The 18636-nt window shown below is 39.0% G+C and overlaps 1 protein-coding gene across 1 annotated transcript in view; it reads right to left on the bottom strand.

Annotated features, from left to right (window-relative positions):
* st8sia3 (ST8 alpha-N-acetyl-neuraminide alpha-2,8-sialyltransferase 3) overlaps positions 1-17934 on the bottom strand; it is a 19729-nt gene extending 1795 nt beyond the window's left edge. Inside the window, exons 1-3 of the mRNA XM_067424283.1 lie at positions 17434-17934; positions 11291-11410; positions 6447-7004 (exon numbers count right to left, since the gene is read on the bottom strand). Coding sequence (XP_067280384.1) covers positions 6447-7004; positions 11291-11410; positions 17434-17597 — 842 coding nt within the window. The 5' untranslated portion in view covers positions 17598-17934. The remainder of the gene's footprint in view (positions 1-6446; positions 7005-11290; positions 11411-17433) is intronic.
* Between the last annotated feature and the right edge of the window lie 702 nt (positions 17935-18636).

Here is an 18636-nt window from a genome sequence, read left to right as displayed (position 1 = left end):
CAAACCACACCACAGCACCTCAGACGCCGCTTTCACATTGGGTTCTGATGCAAGCAAACTCTCTGCGTCACACATCGAAAATAGGATTAACAAAATCAATACGTGTGCTTTAGCTGACAGATTCTATCTGAGCGTTTGGTGGAATCTCTCACACTCACACACACACACACACACACACACACACACACACACACACACACACACACACACACACACACACACACACACACACACACACTCTCCACGCACTCACACACACTCTCGCATGTACGCACACACAGACACACTCTCTCACATGCACTCACACACACACACACACACACACACACACACACACACACACACACACACACACACACACACACACACACACACACACACACTCTCCACGCACTCACACACACTCTCGCATGCACGCACACACACACGCATGCACGCACACACACTCACACAGACACACTCTCTCACATGCACTCACACACACACACACACACTCTAGCACGCATGTGCACTCTCTCACGCACACGCACACACTCTCTCACGCACGCGCACACACTCTCACGCACTCACACACTCACGCACTCACGCAAATGAAATATTGATAGCAGATCTATGTATTTATTCACTAATGCGAAAAATCTCGGGACTAATAATATATTTAAAGGTAGGGTAGGACGGACTGATCTAAAACACTTTTGTCCAAATTTGTTTAAACTTTCTTTATATGTCAATACATAATTTAAATGTAAGTTCTCTGAAAAGGAGAGTATAAAAATCGAGTGACTCTAGACTGTTTAATCTGCAATAAACACCGCTCATTATTTTCATTTGGGATGAAACAAATGATTGGCTGGGGCGACTGTCACTCTCTCTCGCTACCATGGCGACCACCGCTTTCGCTACAGGACCCGCCCACATGCGAGCGCTCATTTGATTCGAGCAGTTCAAGAGGCAAGAAACCTCGGCAAAATAATGGCAGAGAAAGAGCATTCAAACTTCACAGTGCAGGGTTTTACAGTCAGTGAAGGCAAACAATGCAAAAAAAGGAAGACAGTACGAGAAAAGGCAAAGCAGAAAGTCTCTGGATAAACAAAGAAATCAAACGCAAGTAAATATCTGCAATGGTGAGAACTGAGGGACCTGAAAAACGCCTCATTGCTGGCTGTATTTCTGCTGGACAGGTCATCTTTCATTTTGATTATACATTTTTTTGGTTTATGTTTTCATGAAGCATGTATCAAGAGCACATGAAGCTGCCTAATATAGCTAACATAACATTACTTAGCATAAAGTTACAATATTATACACTTAGCCATTAGTAGAGATGATAAATACTCAATATGCTTAGCTCAAGTTGATCGCTGTTGTGTTGAATTTCGCAAAATTAACTTTAGATAACAAAATGCATGTGTAAAAGCTAGTACACCGCATCCAGGAACTGTTTTAGAGCTAAGTTAGCTTTAGCTACTGCTAATCAACAATGCTTTCATCATGGAAACTCTTACATGCAAAACACAGTATATGTTATGAATCTTACACGAAATTCATCTTCATCACAGTATAACTGATGTTATTGAAAAAACATGATGCTGCCCGTTTTCTTTGCCTTATAAATATAACTAGCTCGTTACCAAATCAAACAAAAATATATTTTAAACTTTACCATTCTAGCTTGATAGTGAGTACTAAAAGACATCTTATTTGTTTATATTCATACCGATAAAGTTCGATTTTTTATGACGTGATTCTGACATGATGTCACTACATGCAGACCGCTCCTCTGAGGTAAATAAAGGTCTTCCAGCTGATTGGCCGGTGAGGCACGTTCATGTGTTTTGGGGGCGTGGCTTTGGAAAGAGCCCAGAAGGGAGAAGGTGGAGTGAATGGAAATAATGAGCTGTCTTTAAAACAATCGTGAGAGGTCTACAGACACTCAATTTTTATACTTTCTTTTTCAGAGTACTTACATTTTAATTATGTATTGATATATAAAGAAAGTTTAAACAAATTTGGGAAAAAACGTTTTTTAACCAATTCCTACCTACCCTACCTTTAATGCAAATATTGTTTGCAAATATTCCCAAAAGGATTATTTCCCAACTAGAATTAGACCTAAAATTTTGTTCACTGTTCTGTTTCTTTATGCTTTATATACAAATTTAAAAAAATGTTTCAAGACATGGTTACGGCCTTGCAGTAAAGACATTTATAATGTTACAAAAGTTTCTATTTCAAATAAATGCTGAACTTTCTATTCATCAAAGAATCCTGAGAAATAAATGCAGTTTCCACAAAAATATGACATTGATAATAATCATAAATGTAGAAAATCCTCATATGAGAATGATTAGTGAAGGATCATGACACTGAAGACTGGAGTAATGATGATAAATTCAGCTTTGATCCCTGGAATAAATCACACTTTACTATATTCACATACAGAACAGATGAATGAAGTAATATTTCACAGATTTACTGTTTTTACTGTATTTTTGATCAAATAAACAGAGCCTCGGTGAGCAGAAGACACTCAGAAGCATTACCTTCATGATCTGAAAGTATGAAAATGAATTGAAAGGACTTAAATAGTCTCTTCTGCTCACCACGGCTGTGTTTATTTGATCATAAATACAATAAAAATTATGAAATGTTTGAATGCCTAGTGTACATGTAATTACGATCTGGGCATTTTTATGTGATATTGACAGTCCTCAACATGTTTTCTACACCAAAGCGCTGATCTCAGACCCTTCAGCTTTAACCCTTGTATGGTGTTTTCATTTTTTATGAAAAGAAAAATGATACGATTAATTATTTTTCCAAACTGAGGCTCATTGGCCTTGGCTCATTTTCTGTGAGGAATATATATCAGAACACATTTTCAATGACCACACACTTTTTTTGAGTAAAAAAAGTAAAAATTAAGAATGTTTCCTGTGATGGGTAGGTTTAGATGCAGTGTATGTGTGTGTGGACGTGTGCGTGTGCGTGTGTGTGTGTGCGATGGGTAGGTTTAGGGGATATAAAATACGGTTTGTACAGTATAAAAACCATTACCCCTATGGAATGTCCCCATATGTCCCGAAAACAGACGTGTGTGTGTGTGTGTGTGTGTGTGTGTGTGTGTGTGTGTGTGTGTGTGTGTGTGTGTGTGTGTGTGTGTGTTGAGGGGGAAATTGTCTGTAAGTGTGAGAGAGTGCAATAGTGAGTTTTGTTTCTACCCCTGCCGTTCCCACACGAGGTTGCAATTCTTAAATGTGATCTAACAAAGGTAAAGAAAAAATATTAACCACATATGCTGTTTATATGCTGTTGAGTATTTTAACATAACATTTTTGATTGTGTTGAGTTTAAAACCTCAAAATGCAGCGGGTCCACCATGAACACTGGCTGAGTTACAAAAATATGAACACCACACAAGGGTTAAACAAATCGAGAATTAAGAGAAATATTCTCATATAGAGTTAATGGCTGCACACTGAACAGAGTTTACCCACAAACCCCCGGGTAAAAAAACTAATGTGTTTCACCCTAAAGTGGCACATGTGTCTGCAGGAAAATGATGGCAACACATCCATGAAGGTCAGCTGCTCCTGTGTGTGTGTGTGTGTGTGTGTGTGTGTGTGTGTGTGTGTGTGTGTGTGTGTGTGTGTGTGTGTGTGTGTGTGTCCAGAGGTTCATTCGCTCAGAGCAAGGTTAGTTCAGCCACCATCTCTAATAGAGTCACAGCGCCGGTGAACCACACACAGACAGTGAACAACAGTGGACTGACAGAGCCTCTTCTGCTCACCAAGGCTGAATTTATTGAGCAAAAATACAGTAAAAATTATGAAATATTCCTCCAGTGTGAATCATCTGTTCTCTATGTGAATATATAGTAAAGTGTGATTTCTTCCTGTGGTCAAAGCTGAATTTATCATCATTACTCCAGTCTTCAGTGTCACTGATCCTTCACTAATCATTCTCAGATGAGGATTTGATGATCAACAAACATTTATGATTATTATCAGTGTTCATATTTTTGTGGAAATACATTTCACTTCTCAGGATTCTTTGATGAATAGAAAGTTCAAAAGAACAATTTAATTTTAAATATAATTCTTTGTAACATTATAATGTCTTTAGTGTCACTTTTGATCAGTTTAATGCATTCTTGATGAATAAAACTTTTTTTATTACTAACTTTTGAACTTTATTTATTTATTTATTTATTCATTTATTCATTTATGCATTTTTAAAAGTTTCAAAAGTTATAAAATTACCTTTGAATCATTTTCTATTATTTATTTATTTATTTATTTATTTATTTATTTATTTATTTATTTATTTATGCCTTTTTAAAAGGTTCAGAAATTATAAAATTACCTTTGAATCATTTTCTATTATTTATTTATTTGTTTATTTGTTTATTTATGCATTTTTAAAAGGTTTGGAAATTATAAAATTACCTTTGAATCATTTTCTATTATTTATTTATTTATTTATTTATTTATTTATTTATTTATTTTTAAAAGGTTCAGAAATGATAAAATTACCTTTGAATTACTTTCTATTATTTATTTATTTAATCATTTATTTATTTATATTTTGAAGACTGATGATTATTCATATTATTCATTTCATATGAATACTATTACAACACAATTTATTAATAATTATTCATAATACATTTTTAAAATATCAAATCAAGTGACAAAATGTTTTGACAATATTATTTATTGAAATTAGAATTAAAACATGTACTCTCACATGTATATGCAATAACGAGATCCTTCTTGGTCACTGAGAGTTAAAGCAAACATCTTCTTGTGTCGCCTGTGATCGTCTCACAGGGTTAAATCTGTCCGATCGGACACAGAGACTCGCTTTAATGGGATTGCAGTAGATTACAGGACAACAGCTCAGAGCCCAGCAACTCCCACTGAGTGGGAAAATCTCTGCTTCTGCTTGATACCATGTGCCAAAAATACAGTTTACATCCCACAATTCTGACTTTCATCTCGGAATTCTGAGTTTACATCCCACAATTCTGACTTTCATCTCGTAATTCTGAGTTTACATCCCACAATTCTGACTTTCAACTCGGAATTCTGAGATTACATCCCGCAATTCTGACTTTCATCTCAGAATTCTGAGTTTACATCCCGCAATTCTGACTTTCATCTCAGAATTCTGAGTTTACATCCCACAATTCTGACTTTCATCTCGGAATTCTGAGTTTACATCCCGCAATTCTTACTTTCATCTCGGAATTCTGAGTTTACATCCCGCAATTCTTACTTTCATCTCGGAATTCTGAGTTTACATCCCACAATTCTGACTTTCATCTCGGAATTCTGAGTTTACATCCCGCAATTCTTACTTTCATCTCGGAATCCTGAGTTTACATCCCACAATTCTGACTTTCATCTCGGAATTCTGAGTTTACATCCCACAATTCTGACTTTCATCTCGAAATTCTGAGTTTACATCCCACAATTCTGACTTTCATCTCGGAATTCTGAGTTTACATCCCGCAATTCTGACTTTCATCTCGGAATTCTGAGTTTACATCCCGCAATTCTTACTTTCATCTCGGAATTCTGAGTTTACATCCCGCAATTCTTACTTTCATCTCGGAATTCTGAGTTTACATCCCGCAATTCTTACTTTCATCCCGGAATTCTGAGTTTACATCCCACAATTCTGACTTTCAACTCGGAATTCTGAGTTTACATCCCACAATTCTGACTTTCTCTGAATTCTGAGTTTACATCCCACAATTCTGACTTTCATCTCGGAATTCTGAGTTTACATCCCACAATTCTGACTTTCATCTCGGAATTCTGAGTTTACATCCCACAATTCTGACTTTCATCTCGGAATTCTGAGTTTACATCCCACAATTCTGACTTTCATCTCAGAATTCTGAGTTTACATCCCGTAATTCTGACTTTCATCTCGTAATTCTGAGTTTACATCCCACAATTCTGACTTTCAACTCGGAATTCTGAGTTTACATCCCGCAATTCTGACTTTCATCTCAGAATTCTGAGTTTACATCCCGTAATTCTGACTTTCATCTCGGAATTCTGAGTTTACATCCCGCAATTCTTACTTTCATCTCGGAATTCTGAGTTTACATCCCGCAATTCTGACTTTCATCTCAGAATTCTGAGTTTACATCCCGCAATTCTGACTTTCATCTCGGAATTCTGAGTTTACATCCCACAATTCTGACTTTCATCTCGGAATTCTGAGTTTACATCCCGCAATTCTGACTTTCATCTCGGAATTCTGAGTTTACATCCCGCAATTCTGACTTTCATCTCGGAATTCTGAGTTTACATCTCGCAGAAACAAGCTTCCATAATAAAACCCAAAATGATACCATGGTATTTTTAGTAGCATGGTTCTCAGATGAAGTCTAAACAGCTTCGTTCAGAGAGACAAACAAAAGCTCTTACCTGTTGACATACTGCATAATGTTTCCCGGCCAGGCTAACTGTACTTTCAGTTGGCCCTTGTGCTCTACGAAGAAATCTACGAGTGTGCGTGTGACAGTGGCCGACGTGTGGAAGAAAAAGGCGGGGATCCACAGGATCGCGCCGTCCAGCTTCTTCAGACTCAAGAAGAAGTTGTTTCTGTCCTGGATGGTCAGCAGGTTGTTGTAGTATTTCTCCAGAATACTGGGGTTGAAGGTGGTGAGGTTGGTCCGGCGGCCCACATCTCTACGGAAAACCTCTGTGGGCGCAAAGTTGCAGCGGAAGACAAAGTCATATTTGTCGATTTCGGGGCCGCAGCGGCTGCCGGTGAGGATCCCACTGTTGCCCACTACGGCGCAGGTATTGTAGCGTTTATTGAGGACGGGTGAAGAGTCCGGAAGCAAAGACCTGAGGTTCTCGCCGATGGAGAAGACGTATTTGTGACTGGAGTAGTCGTAGTGCATTAACTGACCCACACGAACGCTGCTCTTGGTCAGGGTAAAGTTGTGCGGGACGTCGATGTACTGGCCGATCTCTTTACTGGAAAACACCCAAAAACATCAGAAAGTCGCAACACAAGCAAAAGAATCAGCAGCTGTTTTATTAGATATTTAAGGGGTTAGTTCACCCAAAAATGAGAATGTGATGTTTATCTGCTGACCCCCAGTGCGCCCAACATGTAGGTGTGTTTGTTTCTTCAGGAGAACACAAATGAAGATTTTTATCTCAACCGTTGCTGTGTGTCGGTCATATAATGCTGTGAATGGGTAACAATTCTATAAGAGCAACAAAAAAAAAACATGCTTAGATAACATGCACAAAAACCTGCTGCTCCTGACGACACATCAATGTCTTAAGACACGAACCGATCGGTTTCTGTGAGAAACACAACAGTATATATATTATTTTTTTACCTCATATCCTGACGAGTCTCATCAAGTTTTCCCATCAGCTATTACTCCCGTCTGATAAGGTCAAACCAGCGCGATCATATATATATATATATATTATGTAGATGCCTCATTTGGCCGATCCGTGCAGGCACTAATGAGGTATCTATATATAAATCTATGATCGCGCCAGCTTGACCTTATCAGACGGAAGTAATAGCGGATGGGAACACTAGATGAGATTCGCCTGATATGAGGTAAAAAAATAATATATATACTGTTGTGTTTCTCACAGAAACCGATCGGTTCGTGTCTTAAGACATTGATGTGTCGTCAGGAGCAGCAGGTTTTTGTTCATGTTGTCTAAGCATGTTTTTTTTTTGTAGCTCTCATAGAATTGTTACCCATTCACAGCATTATATGACCGACACACAGCAACGGTTGAGTTAAAAATCTTCATTTGTGTTCTACTGAAGAAACAAACACACCGACGTGTTGGACGCACTGGGGGTCAGCAGATAAACATCACATTCTCATTTTTGGGTGAACTAACCCTTTAAGGTCCATCCATAACCATAAAGTTTAAAGGGGTGGTTGCATGCGATTTCACTTTTTTAAAGGAACTGTATGTAAGAAATGTATTTCAACGAATCATAAAATGGCCCTAATGTCACTAGACATAAAGAAATCATGTTCATTTCAAATACTTCTATCACTGACAACAGTAGTCCGGCCAGGATATTGTCATTATAAAGTTGTTGTTGCAGCGCTCAACTGATGTTGATGTCGACATGTTGTTTTTTGGCCTGAAGCTCCGCCCTGCACCTATCGACCAATCACGAAGTCAGTAGTGTTTCAGCATCCGGGTTGCCAGATCAGCTACAAACGTTCCTGCTGATCCTGTAGCCAATCTGGCAACCTCGAGTCAGGGGGGCGGGGGAGAGGGGATCATGATTGCAGTACCAGTTTTGGCCACAATCTTACATACACTTCCTTTAACTTTAGTAAGTGTGTAATGTTACTACTCGAGCATAAACAGTATCTGCAAAGTTACAGCGCTGAAAGTTCAATGCAAACGGAGATATTAGGCGTTTCTCAATGTCAAGGAAGGATCCTCGGAAGCCAGAATTCTAAGGATGCCACGTCATCGACATCCGACGAAGGACTGTTCCAATGTCGAGGATCCTCTGAATTTCAACCAAGGACTGAGTCCTTCGTCCGAAAAATATGTCATATACAGAAAAGGATGCATATGAGTAGCCTTCGCGCTCTTCGCGTTCTCAAATCACCCACAATCCTATGCGCGCAGCTTTGCTATCTTCAGACGTTCGCGGAGTCGGAGCGTGAACGGGGCAAATATGCTTGTATCGGGGTTTGTCGATGGGAAGGAAGGAGGTGGGAACCGGCGAACGTTCAACAACTTTATTATAAATAATAAACAAAACGAAAGTAACACGGGGAAAACCCTCACGGGCGACTGCCCGCACACACATAATAAACCATAAACAAACCATAACATAAACTCCAGGCCTAGTCCTCTCTCGTCTTCCACGCTCCACCATTTATACTCCAATCACTTTGCCGTGAGCCGAGACCGGTGTGGCGGCGATCAGATGCCGCTCATTATCACTCCATCGGCCCGCTCTCACGGTCCAAACATTTGTTATAACCGTAGTAAATATACGTAAAGTTTAACGTTTAAATGCCGGTACAAATTACTACTGTATTGATATAAAAATATATACAAATAACATTACACATAATGTTATTGATGGCCAACGGACCTTTTCACTGACGTAATGACGCAATGACGTGCACTTGCTAGCCTGTTCCATTTACGTGTTCTCCGAATGCTAAAGAGGAGCCTCGCCTAGCCTCTGAAGGAAGTGACTTGGAAGGATCAGCCCTTCCAAGGAAGCATCCTTGACATTGAGAAACACCTATTGTCTTTTAAAGTTACGGCAGTTTATTGCCTACAAAAATGGCCGGTTTGGACTACAACGAGCTTCTTCCTGGGTTGGTGACATCATAAACCCTCGCTAGTCTCCGCAGATGTGACTTCTGCCCGTAATGGGAAGGGGTGTGGCTTCCGGCAACCTGTGCTTGGCACTTTTTTTTTTACATTTGGCCATCTGACCAATCTAAGACCATTGCGTTTTTCAGAGGGATGGGCTTCATAGAAGCAGGAAGCAAACGAGCTGTTCAAAGGACAGACAGCGGTGTGGAATAAAGGGAGAATAGAAGAAAAATACGGCGTTTGAAAAAAAAAGAAGTATTAAGAAAAAAAACACAGAACCACCTCTTTAAATAATATAACTACTTAAAAATATTCATATTTATGCATATTTAATATTACATACACATGTGAGAGTTGACATTTTATAGACAGTTCAAAAATGTTGACATTTGATTGGATACATTTATTAATATTAATATTATTAAGCATAAAAAACAACTGTGATTGTAAAAGCGCTATATAAATAAAGTTGATGATTGATAAAAAACTAATCTCAGAATAAATAAATGTCTATCAAGAACGATGACTAACAAGACGTTTAAATACTATTACTAATTATAACAATGTTTATATAATATTATTATTAAAATATATATGTTTTTTTATTAAATATTACATGGCCATGTTTTTTTATTCTTATATTCTTTAAACATTATAAAAATAAACTCATATAAAAAAATATCTATCAAGAACGAAAACTATACCATAACACTTACTTAAATAATATTACTATAAAAATATGAATGTTTTTATATTAAATATTACATGCACATGTGAGTTGTTTTTTAAAATTATTTTTTAAAAAGTGTTTTCGAAAATATTAATAATATTAAAAATTAAAAAACTAAACTCCGAATAAATAAATAAATATCAAGAACGATGATATTTATTATATATGTATCATCAATATTTATTTAAATGTATTAAAATATTACTTAAATAAATTGTAATAATAATTTATTTAAATAATATTACTACTAAAAATATTTTTATATTAAATATCACATACACATGTGAGAGTTTTCTATTCTTTTTATAGCTATAACCATACAGTTTTAATAAAATTACTATTTTAAAATATTAATATTTCATATTAAATATACATGTGAGACATTTTAATCACAGTTTAATGTTTTTATTTTATTTTAAATGTGCACATTTGATGTGATATATGTACTAATATTGATATTATTAAAAAACTAAATAAAAAAATATTATTAAAATTAATCATTCTAACTAAGGGAATAGACTATAATCCTCATCTGAGAATGATTAGTGAAGGATCATGTGACACTGAAGACTGGAGTAATGATGATAAATTCAGCTTTGACCACAGGAATAAATCACACTTTACTATATATTCACGTACAGAACAGCTATTCTACATTGGAATAATATTCCACAATTTTACTGTATTTTCAATCAAATAAATGCAGCCTTGGTGAGCAGAAGAGACTTCAAAAACAGTAGTAAATATATTGTTTACGTGTACGTCAAAATAAAATATGGCATACCTTGATTATTATCAAACTATTGATATCGTCTCATCTTCTACACTGTGTGTGTGTGTGTGCTTGTTTCTGTTACATATGAGGACTCAAATGTGTATAATGCCATGGGTATGACACAGGTATTACAGGAGAGGGTGAAATATGAGGACATTACCCATGGCCCCACTTTACAAAAGGCTTATAAATCACACAGGAGGAGTTTTTATGAGAAAGTAAAAATGCAGAATGTTTCCTGTGATGGGTAGGTTTAGGGGCAGGGGCCTGCTGTGTGTGTGTGTGGGAGTGTGTGTGATGGGTAGGTTTAGGGGCAGGGTAGGTTTAGAAAATATGGTTTGTACAGTATAAAAACCATTATGCCTAATGTTCTAACATTTCACAAAAACAAACGTGTGTGTGTGTATTGTTCACCTTTGCTCTAAATAAGCGCTCTTGTTAAACCTCCAGCTGTTGGACTCCTGTATGTTCTCGTTCAGGGCATTATTCAGGGATGTGAACGCAGGATCCAGGAACTTCATTGCCAGTTGCGACCTGACGAGAAGATGGACAGACAGAGGAAATGAAAACAGTTTCTGTTCCACTTCACAGGAAGGCCCGATGATCCCGATGTCCCGCTGATGGCAGCTGCTGAAAGTGGTTCATAATCAATCAGACCCATCCCGACTCCTGTCAGTCACCTCCGGCCCGGGGCAGTCGATGCCCGCTCTAATTAAACAGCCTCTTTTAGACCCCACGCCTGCTCGTTTTCTCACTCTCATTTGTTCAAGCTTGTTCCGTTTCATTACCAGAGTTATTTGAGTCTGGGTTACGGCCTCAGAGGTCAGAGCGTTGTGTTGCTTTACAGGCCGACTCAAAAAATGACTTGTTGAATTTACTTAAAAAATATGTGGTGAGTGGTTGCACACAACTATATTGAGCAATTTTTACAATTTAGTTATATGAACAAAAGAAATTCAAATAAAGCTGGCACAATTTCTCACAATTTCTACAAACCATTTGAATTTGTCACTGTTACATAATTTTTATATGTGCCGTTTATTTAATGATGTTATGTTAAATTTATAAAAGTTTATTATGTAAGGTGAACAGTTATCAAATTAATTTGCCTTTAAAAAAATTAAATAACAACAAGCATAAAGCATTTAAAAAATAAATAAAAAAAAGCTAAATTAACTCGTTGAACAAACTAAAAATATTTAATTGAGAGCAGGAATCTATCCAGTGAATTTGTATATAAGTGCCCACACACACACACACACACACACACACACACACACACACACACACACACACACACACACACACACACACACACACACACACACACTCTTCTGCATAATGCTAACCACAAAATTACAGAAACTCTTCAATGTCCAACATAACTGAACATTAAACACTAACATAAACTAACAGGTAACACAACTATTGAGTTTTACTGGTAGCATCTGTAGTGGAGATGATGAGTGTGATGAGGTTCAGGTGTGACTAATCAGTATCCGGGAGTGCGCTGTGATTGGCTGGTGTGATTACCTGTCAGATCTATAACCAATAGAAATTGAATTTGAATCTAAAATTGTTCTGTATTGCTAAAGGGTTAGTTCACCCAAAAATGATTTAAGCCTCTGATTTAGGCCCATTCCCAAATGGCACACTTCATGTGCACTTTCGGTCTTGTGGACTTACAATGGCCATTGCATGCGCGTGTCCGTTAAGTCCACAAGACCGTAGGGTGTTGCATTTGTAATTTAAGCTTAAAGAAGGGTGCCTGTGAGCTTTGCGCCCTCGATGCGCACTTCAGCTGAGTCCGCAAGTTTGCGAGCTAAGCAAAGGGCTTCTACCCGGCAGTCAAAGCGGCATTGAAAGTGCAGACTCAGAGGAAGACCGTGAGTAGGCATGTGCCGATATCAATTTTTCATGTTGCAATTAATTGCTGAAGTTTTATCACGATATACGATATTATCACGATATTGAAATAAGTTGCAAAAAAAGTGTTGCCATAGCATAACAGCTTTAAGAACTATTTTAGTAATAACAAAAATAACTGAATGTTTAAATTAGGGGTGACCCCGAATAGTCGAAGATTCGATGCTTCGATATGCGGAGCGGGTGTTATGAAACGAGGATCATACCATTTTGGCAATATGGGGGTGCTCAATATTTTAAAGACGTGTCGCGGCGCTGAGCTGAGCTGAGCATCGGTGTGCGACCCCTTTAAGGGCGCTGAGCTTCGCACCGCGCCTTTAAAATTAGAACACGTTCAATGAGTGTACACACACCGGCGGCAGCATTCAGCGCCTGTCCGCGGCAACTCAGGAAGTTGTTTAAAATCCTGCTGCACCACAGAGCGCTTTCGTGCTGCTCATCTGTCAGTCAATTCAAAATTGAGCTCGCGTGTGTATAATGTGTGCGTCAGGTGGCGGTGTGAGTGAGATCCTGAGGCGCGGGGCTGAGCTTCGCGTACGTCATCCTTTAGGCAAAATCGGCATTTAAACGCACTCAAAGTGTTCTTTTCCTCTCTAGGCAGGTATTTTTTTAGGTTTATTTATCAAAATGTTCTTTTATATATTTGTGTGATGTTCTGTGTTTCGATCGCGGCTTTAACATGTTATGAGAAAACGATTTATTAATGTTTATCCACCACATTACCTTTTAGGCTATCTAAACCTAAATAAGAAAGCCATTGTCAGTTCGTCTGTCAGTTTTGGTCGCTTTATTAAAAGTTGTTGCTGTGTGCAGTGTGTAAAGGAAAATAACAATAGTTTTACCCTTCTGCTGACAGTGTCGTGCCCCTCCCAACCCATTCACACACACAGATGAGTCGACTATCAGTCGACCATAAAATTTGTGCTACTGTTAACCGTGAGGGGCTGCCCGCGGTTTACTTTCGTTTTGTTTATTTAATAAAGGTTGTTGAATGTTCGCCGGTTCCCGCCTCCTTTCTTCCCATAGGAAGGACTGGTCCTCTCTCGTCTTCCACTGTCTTTACTCCTCCTTTTATACTCCGGTCACTCCGCTGTGGTGAGACGAGACCGGTGTGTCGCGCAGCTGGCGCTCATTACCACTCGCCACCGGCCCGCTCTCACGGTCCCTCGCCTCACTGCTTGCCACACACATAAAATAACACTTTAATCAATAAATATTCTCTCCTAGTGCAGGTTTTTGTGCATGTTGTCTAAGCATGTTTTGTTTTTTTTACTCTCATAGACTTGATGATTATATATATTATATGACCGACACACAGCAACGGTTGGAGTTAAAAATCTTCATTTGTGTTCTACTGAAGAAACAAACACACCGACGTGGTGGATGCACTCGGGGTCAGCAGATAAACATCTAATTTTCATTTTTGGGTGAAGTAACCCTTTAAGACATGTGCAATTTCTTACACACTGAAAGTATAAGGGTTAGTTCACCCAAAAAGGAAATTTCTTTCATTATCTCCTCACCCTAATGTCGTCAGAAGGGAATAAAAACATCATCAAAGTAGTCCATATGAGACATCAGTTGGTTAATGCTGAATAAAGTCGTAGTTTTTGTTATTTTTGGACCCAAATGTATTTCCGATGCTTCAAGAGACTCTAATTAACCCACTGATGTCTCATATGGACTACTCTGATGATGTTTTTATTCCCTTTCTGGACATGGACAGTATAGTGTGCATACACTTGCATACGCTCTCGGACTAAATCTAAAATATCTTAAACTGTGTGTGAAGATAAACGGAGGTCTTACGGGTGTGGAGCGACATTAGGGGGAGGAGTTAATGAAAGAAATGTATTTTGGGGTGAACCCTTTAAGTAATTCACATCACGCCTCAGGTACACTATTTCCTGACTGAAGGCAGTCCTGCTAGTTTTGGCATTTTCTCTCTTCCCTGGTGGAAGTTCAAATGACGAACCGGTGATGAATAACATATGGTCATATAAGAGCGCCAGATCAAAATGACTCCTGCTACGTAACCTTGACTGAAGCAAACGCGTCTGATTACTGACTGGTGATGAAAATGCCAGAGGAGTAAATCAGGACCAAGGGCATCGCTCAGGGCCGCGGCGCTCCTTCAGCTTCAGTCAGCCGCAACATTAAACCTGGACTTTGGTTGCACTTTACAGTGTTTATGTGCAACATATTTATTTACATAAAGCTGAATGGCATGCACTTCCGTGCACAAAAGGCCTAGAAGTGATACTAGTGTTCATAATTGGCTTGCAAGTATTTTTTTAAAACATATTCTTGATGGTTCATCATATGTCAAGTAGTTTATCACTTAGCATTCCCCATAAAAACATTTCTTAAAGGGATACTTCACTGCTGTTATTCCCACTAAAACGAGTTGACACATCCCTCTCTCGTCTCAGTGTGTGCTCTTAATCTCTCTGACGCGCGGTGACGATCTGATAGCATTTAGCTTAGCCCACTAAGCCCAGTTCATTCCCTAAGGAACCAAACAGAGATCAAGTTAGAAGCGACCAAACACCTCCACGTTTCCCTTATTTAAATACAGTTACACCAATAGTTGAACGATCAAGTATGATGACATAAAATAAAACGTGGCGTTTTTCTAAGCGGATTAAAAAGGAGAACTATAATGTATAGCGGAATAGCACTTCTGAGAGTACTTCGACTCGGCGCAGTAAAAAGTCACGGCTGAAAAATCCCGTTTTTTAAATGTTTTGTCCCGTTGCTTTTGGCTCACTATCAGCTTCTCCCATTCTTCCCTCTTGACTTTATCAGACTTTATGTCTCCACGTCCCCCCGACTGTCTCATAGACAGTAAAGATTGCTTCTGAGCGTCTCCTCAGGTCTATACGGTAATTTCTCAACTGTGCGACAGAGTCGCGTTGGTTATGACACAATCGTTAGCCTATTTTTACAAAAACAGCTTCTACGGGGCGATAGTGTAAGATACAAGGTAATGGAGCCTTTTATCCATTGTCGTGTTTCTTTAGAAATAAACAATGGACAAATGGAGTCTTTAAACGTCTCAGATGTAAAGTTATTCACTGTCAAAGTGACTCAAAAATGAATGGGAGTCAATGGGATGCTAACAGCAGGTGATGGCTTGGTTAGCAATGGCCGCCCCGATGGGTGGAACGCTTTCCGAGCGCTAGATTACCCCCTTGGTTTCTGCTTCTACCACTCGTGTGTGTGTGTGTGTGGTAGCGCAGCGTTGGCTCGACTCTACTATGAGACACTTGTTCACACTGCAGTTAGCGAGATCATATTAGGCATGGTAAAACATGGTACTCTGTGTGGTAAATCAACAACACCAGATTTACACAATAAGACTAATGGGTCCTGCACACTGTGCGATTTTTCAAAATCCTTTGCGAATGTCCCTTGTCAGACTGTACGAACACGATCCCCGATGTAAGCCATGATCACACTGCAAGATCTCAGTTGGCGTTAATGTCAGACTGCACGACGATAGTTAAGGCGCGCTAAAAACGGACGCGCACAAGAAAACTCGTCCGGAGTTTTATATCATCAATGAATGACGCGTTCAGTGACGGTGAGCTCTATTCCACGCGGGACTGAAATGCTGGCTACAAAGAAATCTCTAGCTCTCATTTTGGTCATAGTTTGTCTTGAAAAACGGAGATATTTGACTGTCGTCGTAGCAGAAGTCACACTGCAGGATTGTGTGCCAAATCTTCTGACACTGCCAGAATTTCGTCTGAGGTAAAATTTGATCGCAGCGCTTATTAATCGGCTGCCGGTGAACATGTCAAACTAACGACCAAAGATGTCAGATTTTAGCCTAGGATCTGAGGAATCTTTTAGGATTTGCTAAATTTGTCTCCGACAGCCAAATCGTGGCCAGAATCACACAGTGTGCACCCGGCTTAACTGTGTTGAGCTGGAGGACAATCATTAGTTTCTGTCCATCAATGATCCAAACAGTTTCTAACAAAACACATCAGATATTAAAGCGGCTTTGGTGTTTCCATGGTTTCTACAAAATAAAAGTGTAGGGTAACGTGGCTATGATGATGCCATTAATATGTGAAGCGCACACACACAGGCCCGTGTCCTGGTTAAAATCGCTTATTTCTCTGGATTTAAACATTCTTTGAAACATTTGGGATAATGCAAGTCAACAAAATGTATAATATTGTTCAAGTGGTTTTTGGATATTTTAATCCAAAAAAATCTTACATATTGTGCCTTTTAAAAACCTTTTTCAATTATAAAGAACCTATAAGGTTCTCTAGATGTTAAATGTTGAAGGCAATAAAGAACCTTTATCTTGAAATGTGCATTCAGTATTAATATTGTGTCTCTCTTATTGTATATATGAATGCAGCCAGCTGACTGTTTACTCTGCGAAATATGAGAATGTAGGTTAGTCCATCTTCATGAGCCAGGACTGAACTGCGCATGCGCACTGAGCATCATGACAGACGGACAAGAGGCCTTTGCAAAAATGTGATCAAAGCGCACGCTTATTTACCCGCATGCGCATTAGAAAAGTTGCCCTTTTGCTTTACAGAAATAAACAACCCCTGTTATGACATTTCTAATAAATGTGTGTGATAAATCACATGATCACTCACCGAAACCCCGCGTGAAACATGTACATCCGCGGACCGCCGCCGCTGGCGTATTTCGGGCCGGTGAAGATGAAGTCTTTCTTGATCGACACGTAACTGATCAATGACAAAATGAGCAAAGCGACGCTGAACATCACCAGACCCAGAACACTGACGACCCGAACCATCTCAGCCCAGAAAACACTGCGATTCACACACGGAGAACGAACATGATGGATGTGAGCTCCATCGTTTCAGATGCTGAGGACGATGATGATGCTGCCGATGAAGATCCGGGATCCGCGGCGTCTCTCATCAGCACCGGCTGCTGCCATGCCGGATCTCTCGCGAATATCGGCGTTTAGCTGTAAACATCTCCGCTCGCATCCCGTCTCATGCATAAAACACCGGGCGATATTTAAAGGAGACTCGATCCTATTCAGAGATATCCAAGAAATAAACAAGTCAGTGCAGCAGACGGAGGCGCTGGAGCCTGAACGGCCACTAAAGGGTTACACGGATTATGATCACACACACAAACACACACCGTTTTTCTTTGTGGCTTTTCTCCATAGGCTTAATTTTTTTTATACTGTACAAACCATATTTTCTATCCCCCTACACTGCCCCTGCCCCTAAACCTACCCATCTCACACACACACACATGCACACACATGCACACACACACACACACACACACACACACAAACACACACACACACACACACACGCACACACGCACACACACACACACACACACACACACACACACACACACTGTAATATAAACAAGGGCACACACACAGCACTGCAATATCCTCATAACAAATCACATTCTGCCTTTAAGACCTTTGCCCTTCAGTGTACTGCATTTAAACAATAATCATATATATAAGTATTAATAACTGATTAAGTTTTTTTTTTTCCTGTCAGATAAATATCTTTACCAAGCTTATAGTAAACCATAATACTGTTGTCATAAAAATTTTGCCAAGAAATTTGATCAAAAATAACAACAAAAAACCCATGAACAGTAATGTTTAATGTTAATATGTGCAGCGGTAGAGATTACTGTAACCCCACAGCAAAACAAAGGACACAGGGATTTTGACTAATGGATAGTTTCGGACTGTGTGTAATCAATCTCATGTCATTTTATTTCATTACTTAGAAGTCATAATAATAGTGATATTTGTGGTCACTTGAAAGCTCCAAACCTAGTTTGTA

This window comes from Pseudorasbora parva, chromosome 18 (assembly GCF_024679245.1).
Source record: "Pseudorasbora parva isolate DD20220531a chromosome 18, ASM2467924v1, whole genome shotgun sequence".
Lineage (NCBI taxonomy): Eukaryota > Metazoa > Chordata > Actinopteri > Cypriniformes > Gobionidae > Pseudorasbora > Pseudorasbora parva.
The sequence above is the reverse complement of the archived record's forward strand: the minus strand, read 5'-3'. Positions and strand labels throughout refer to the sequence as shown.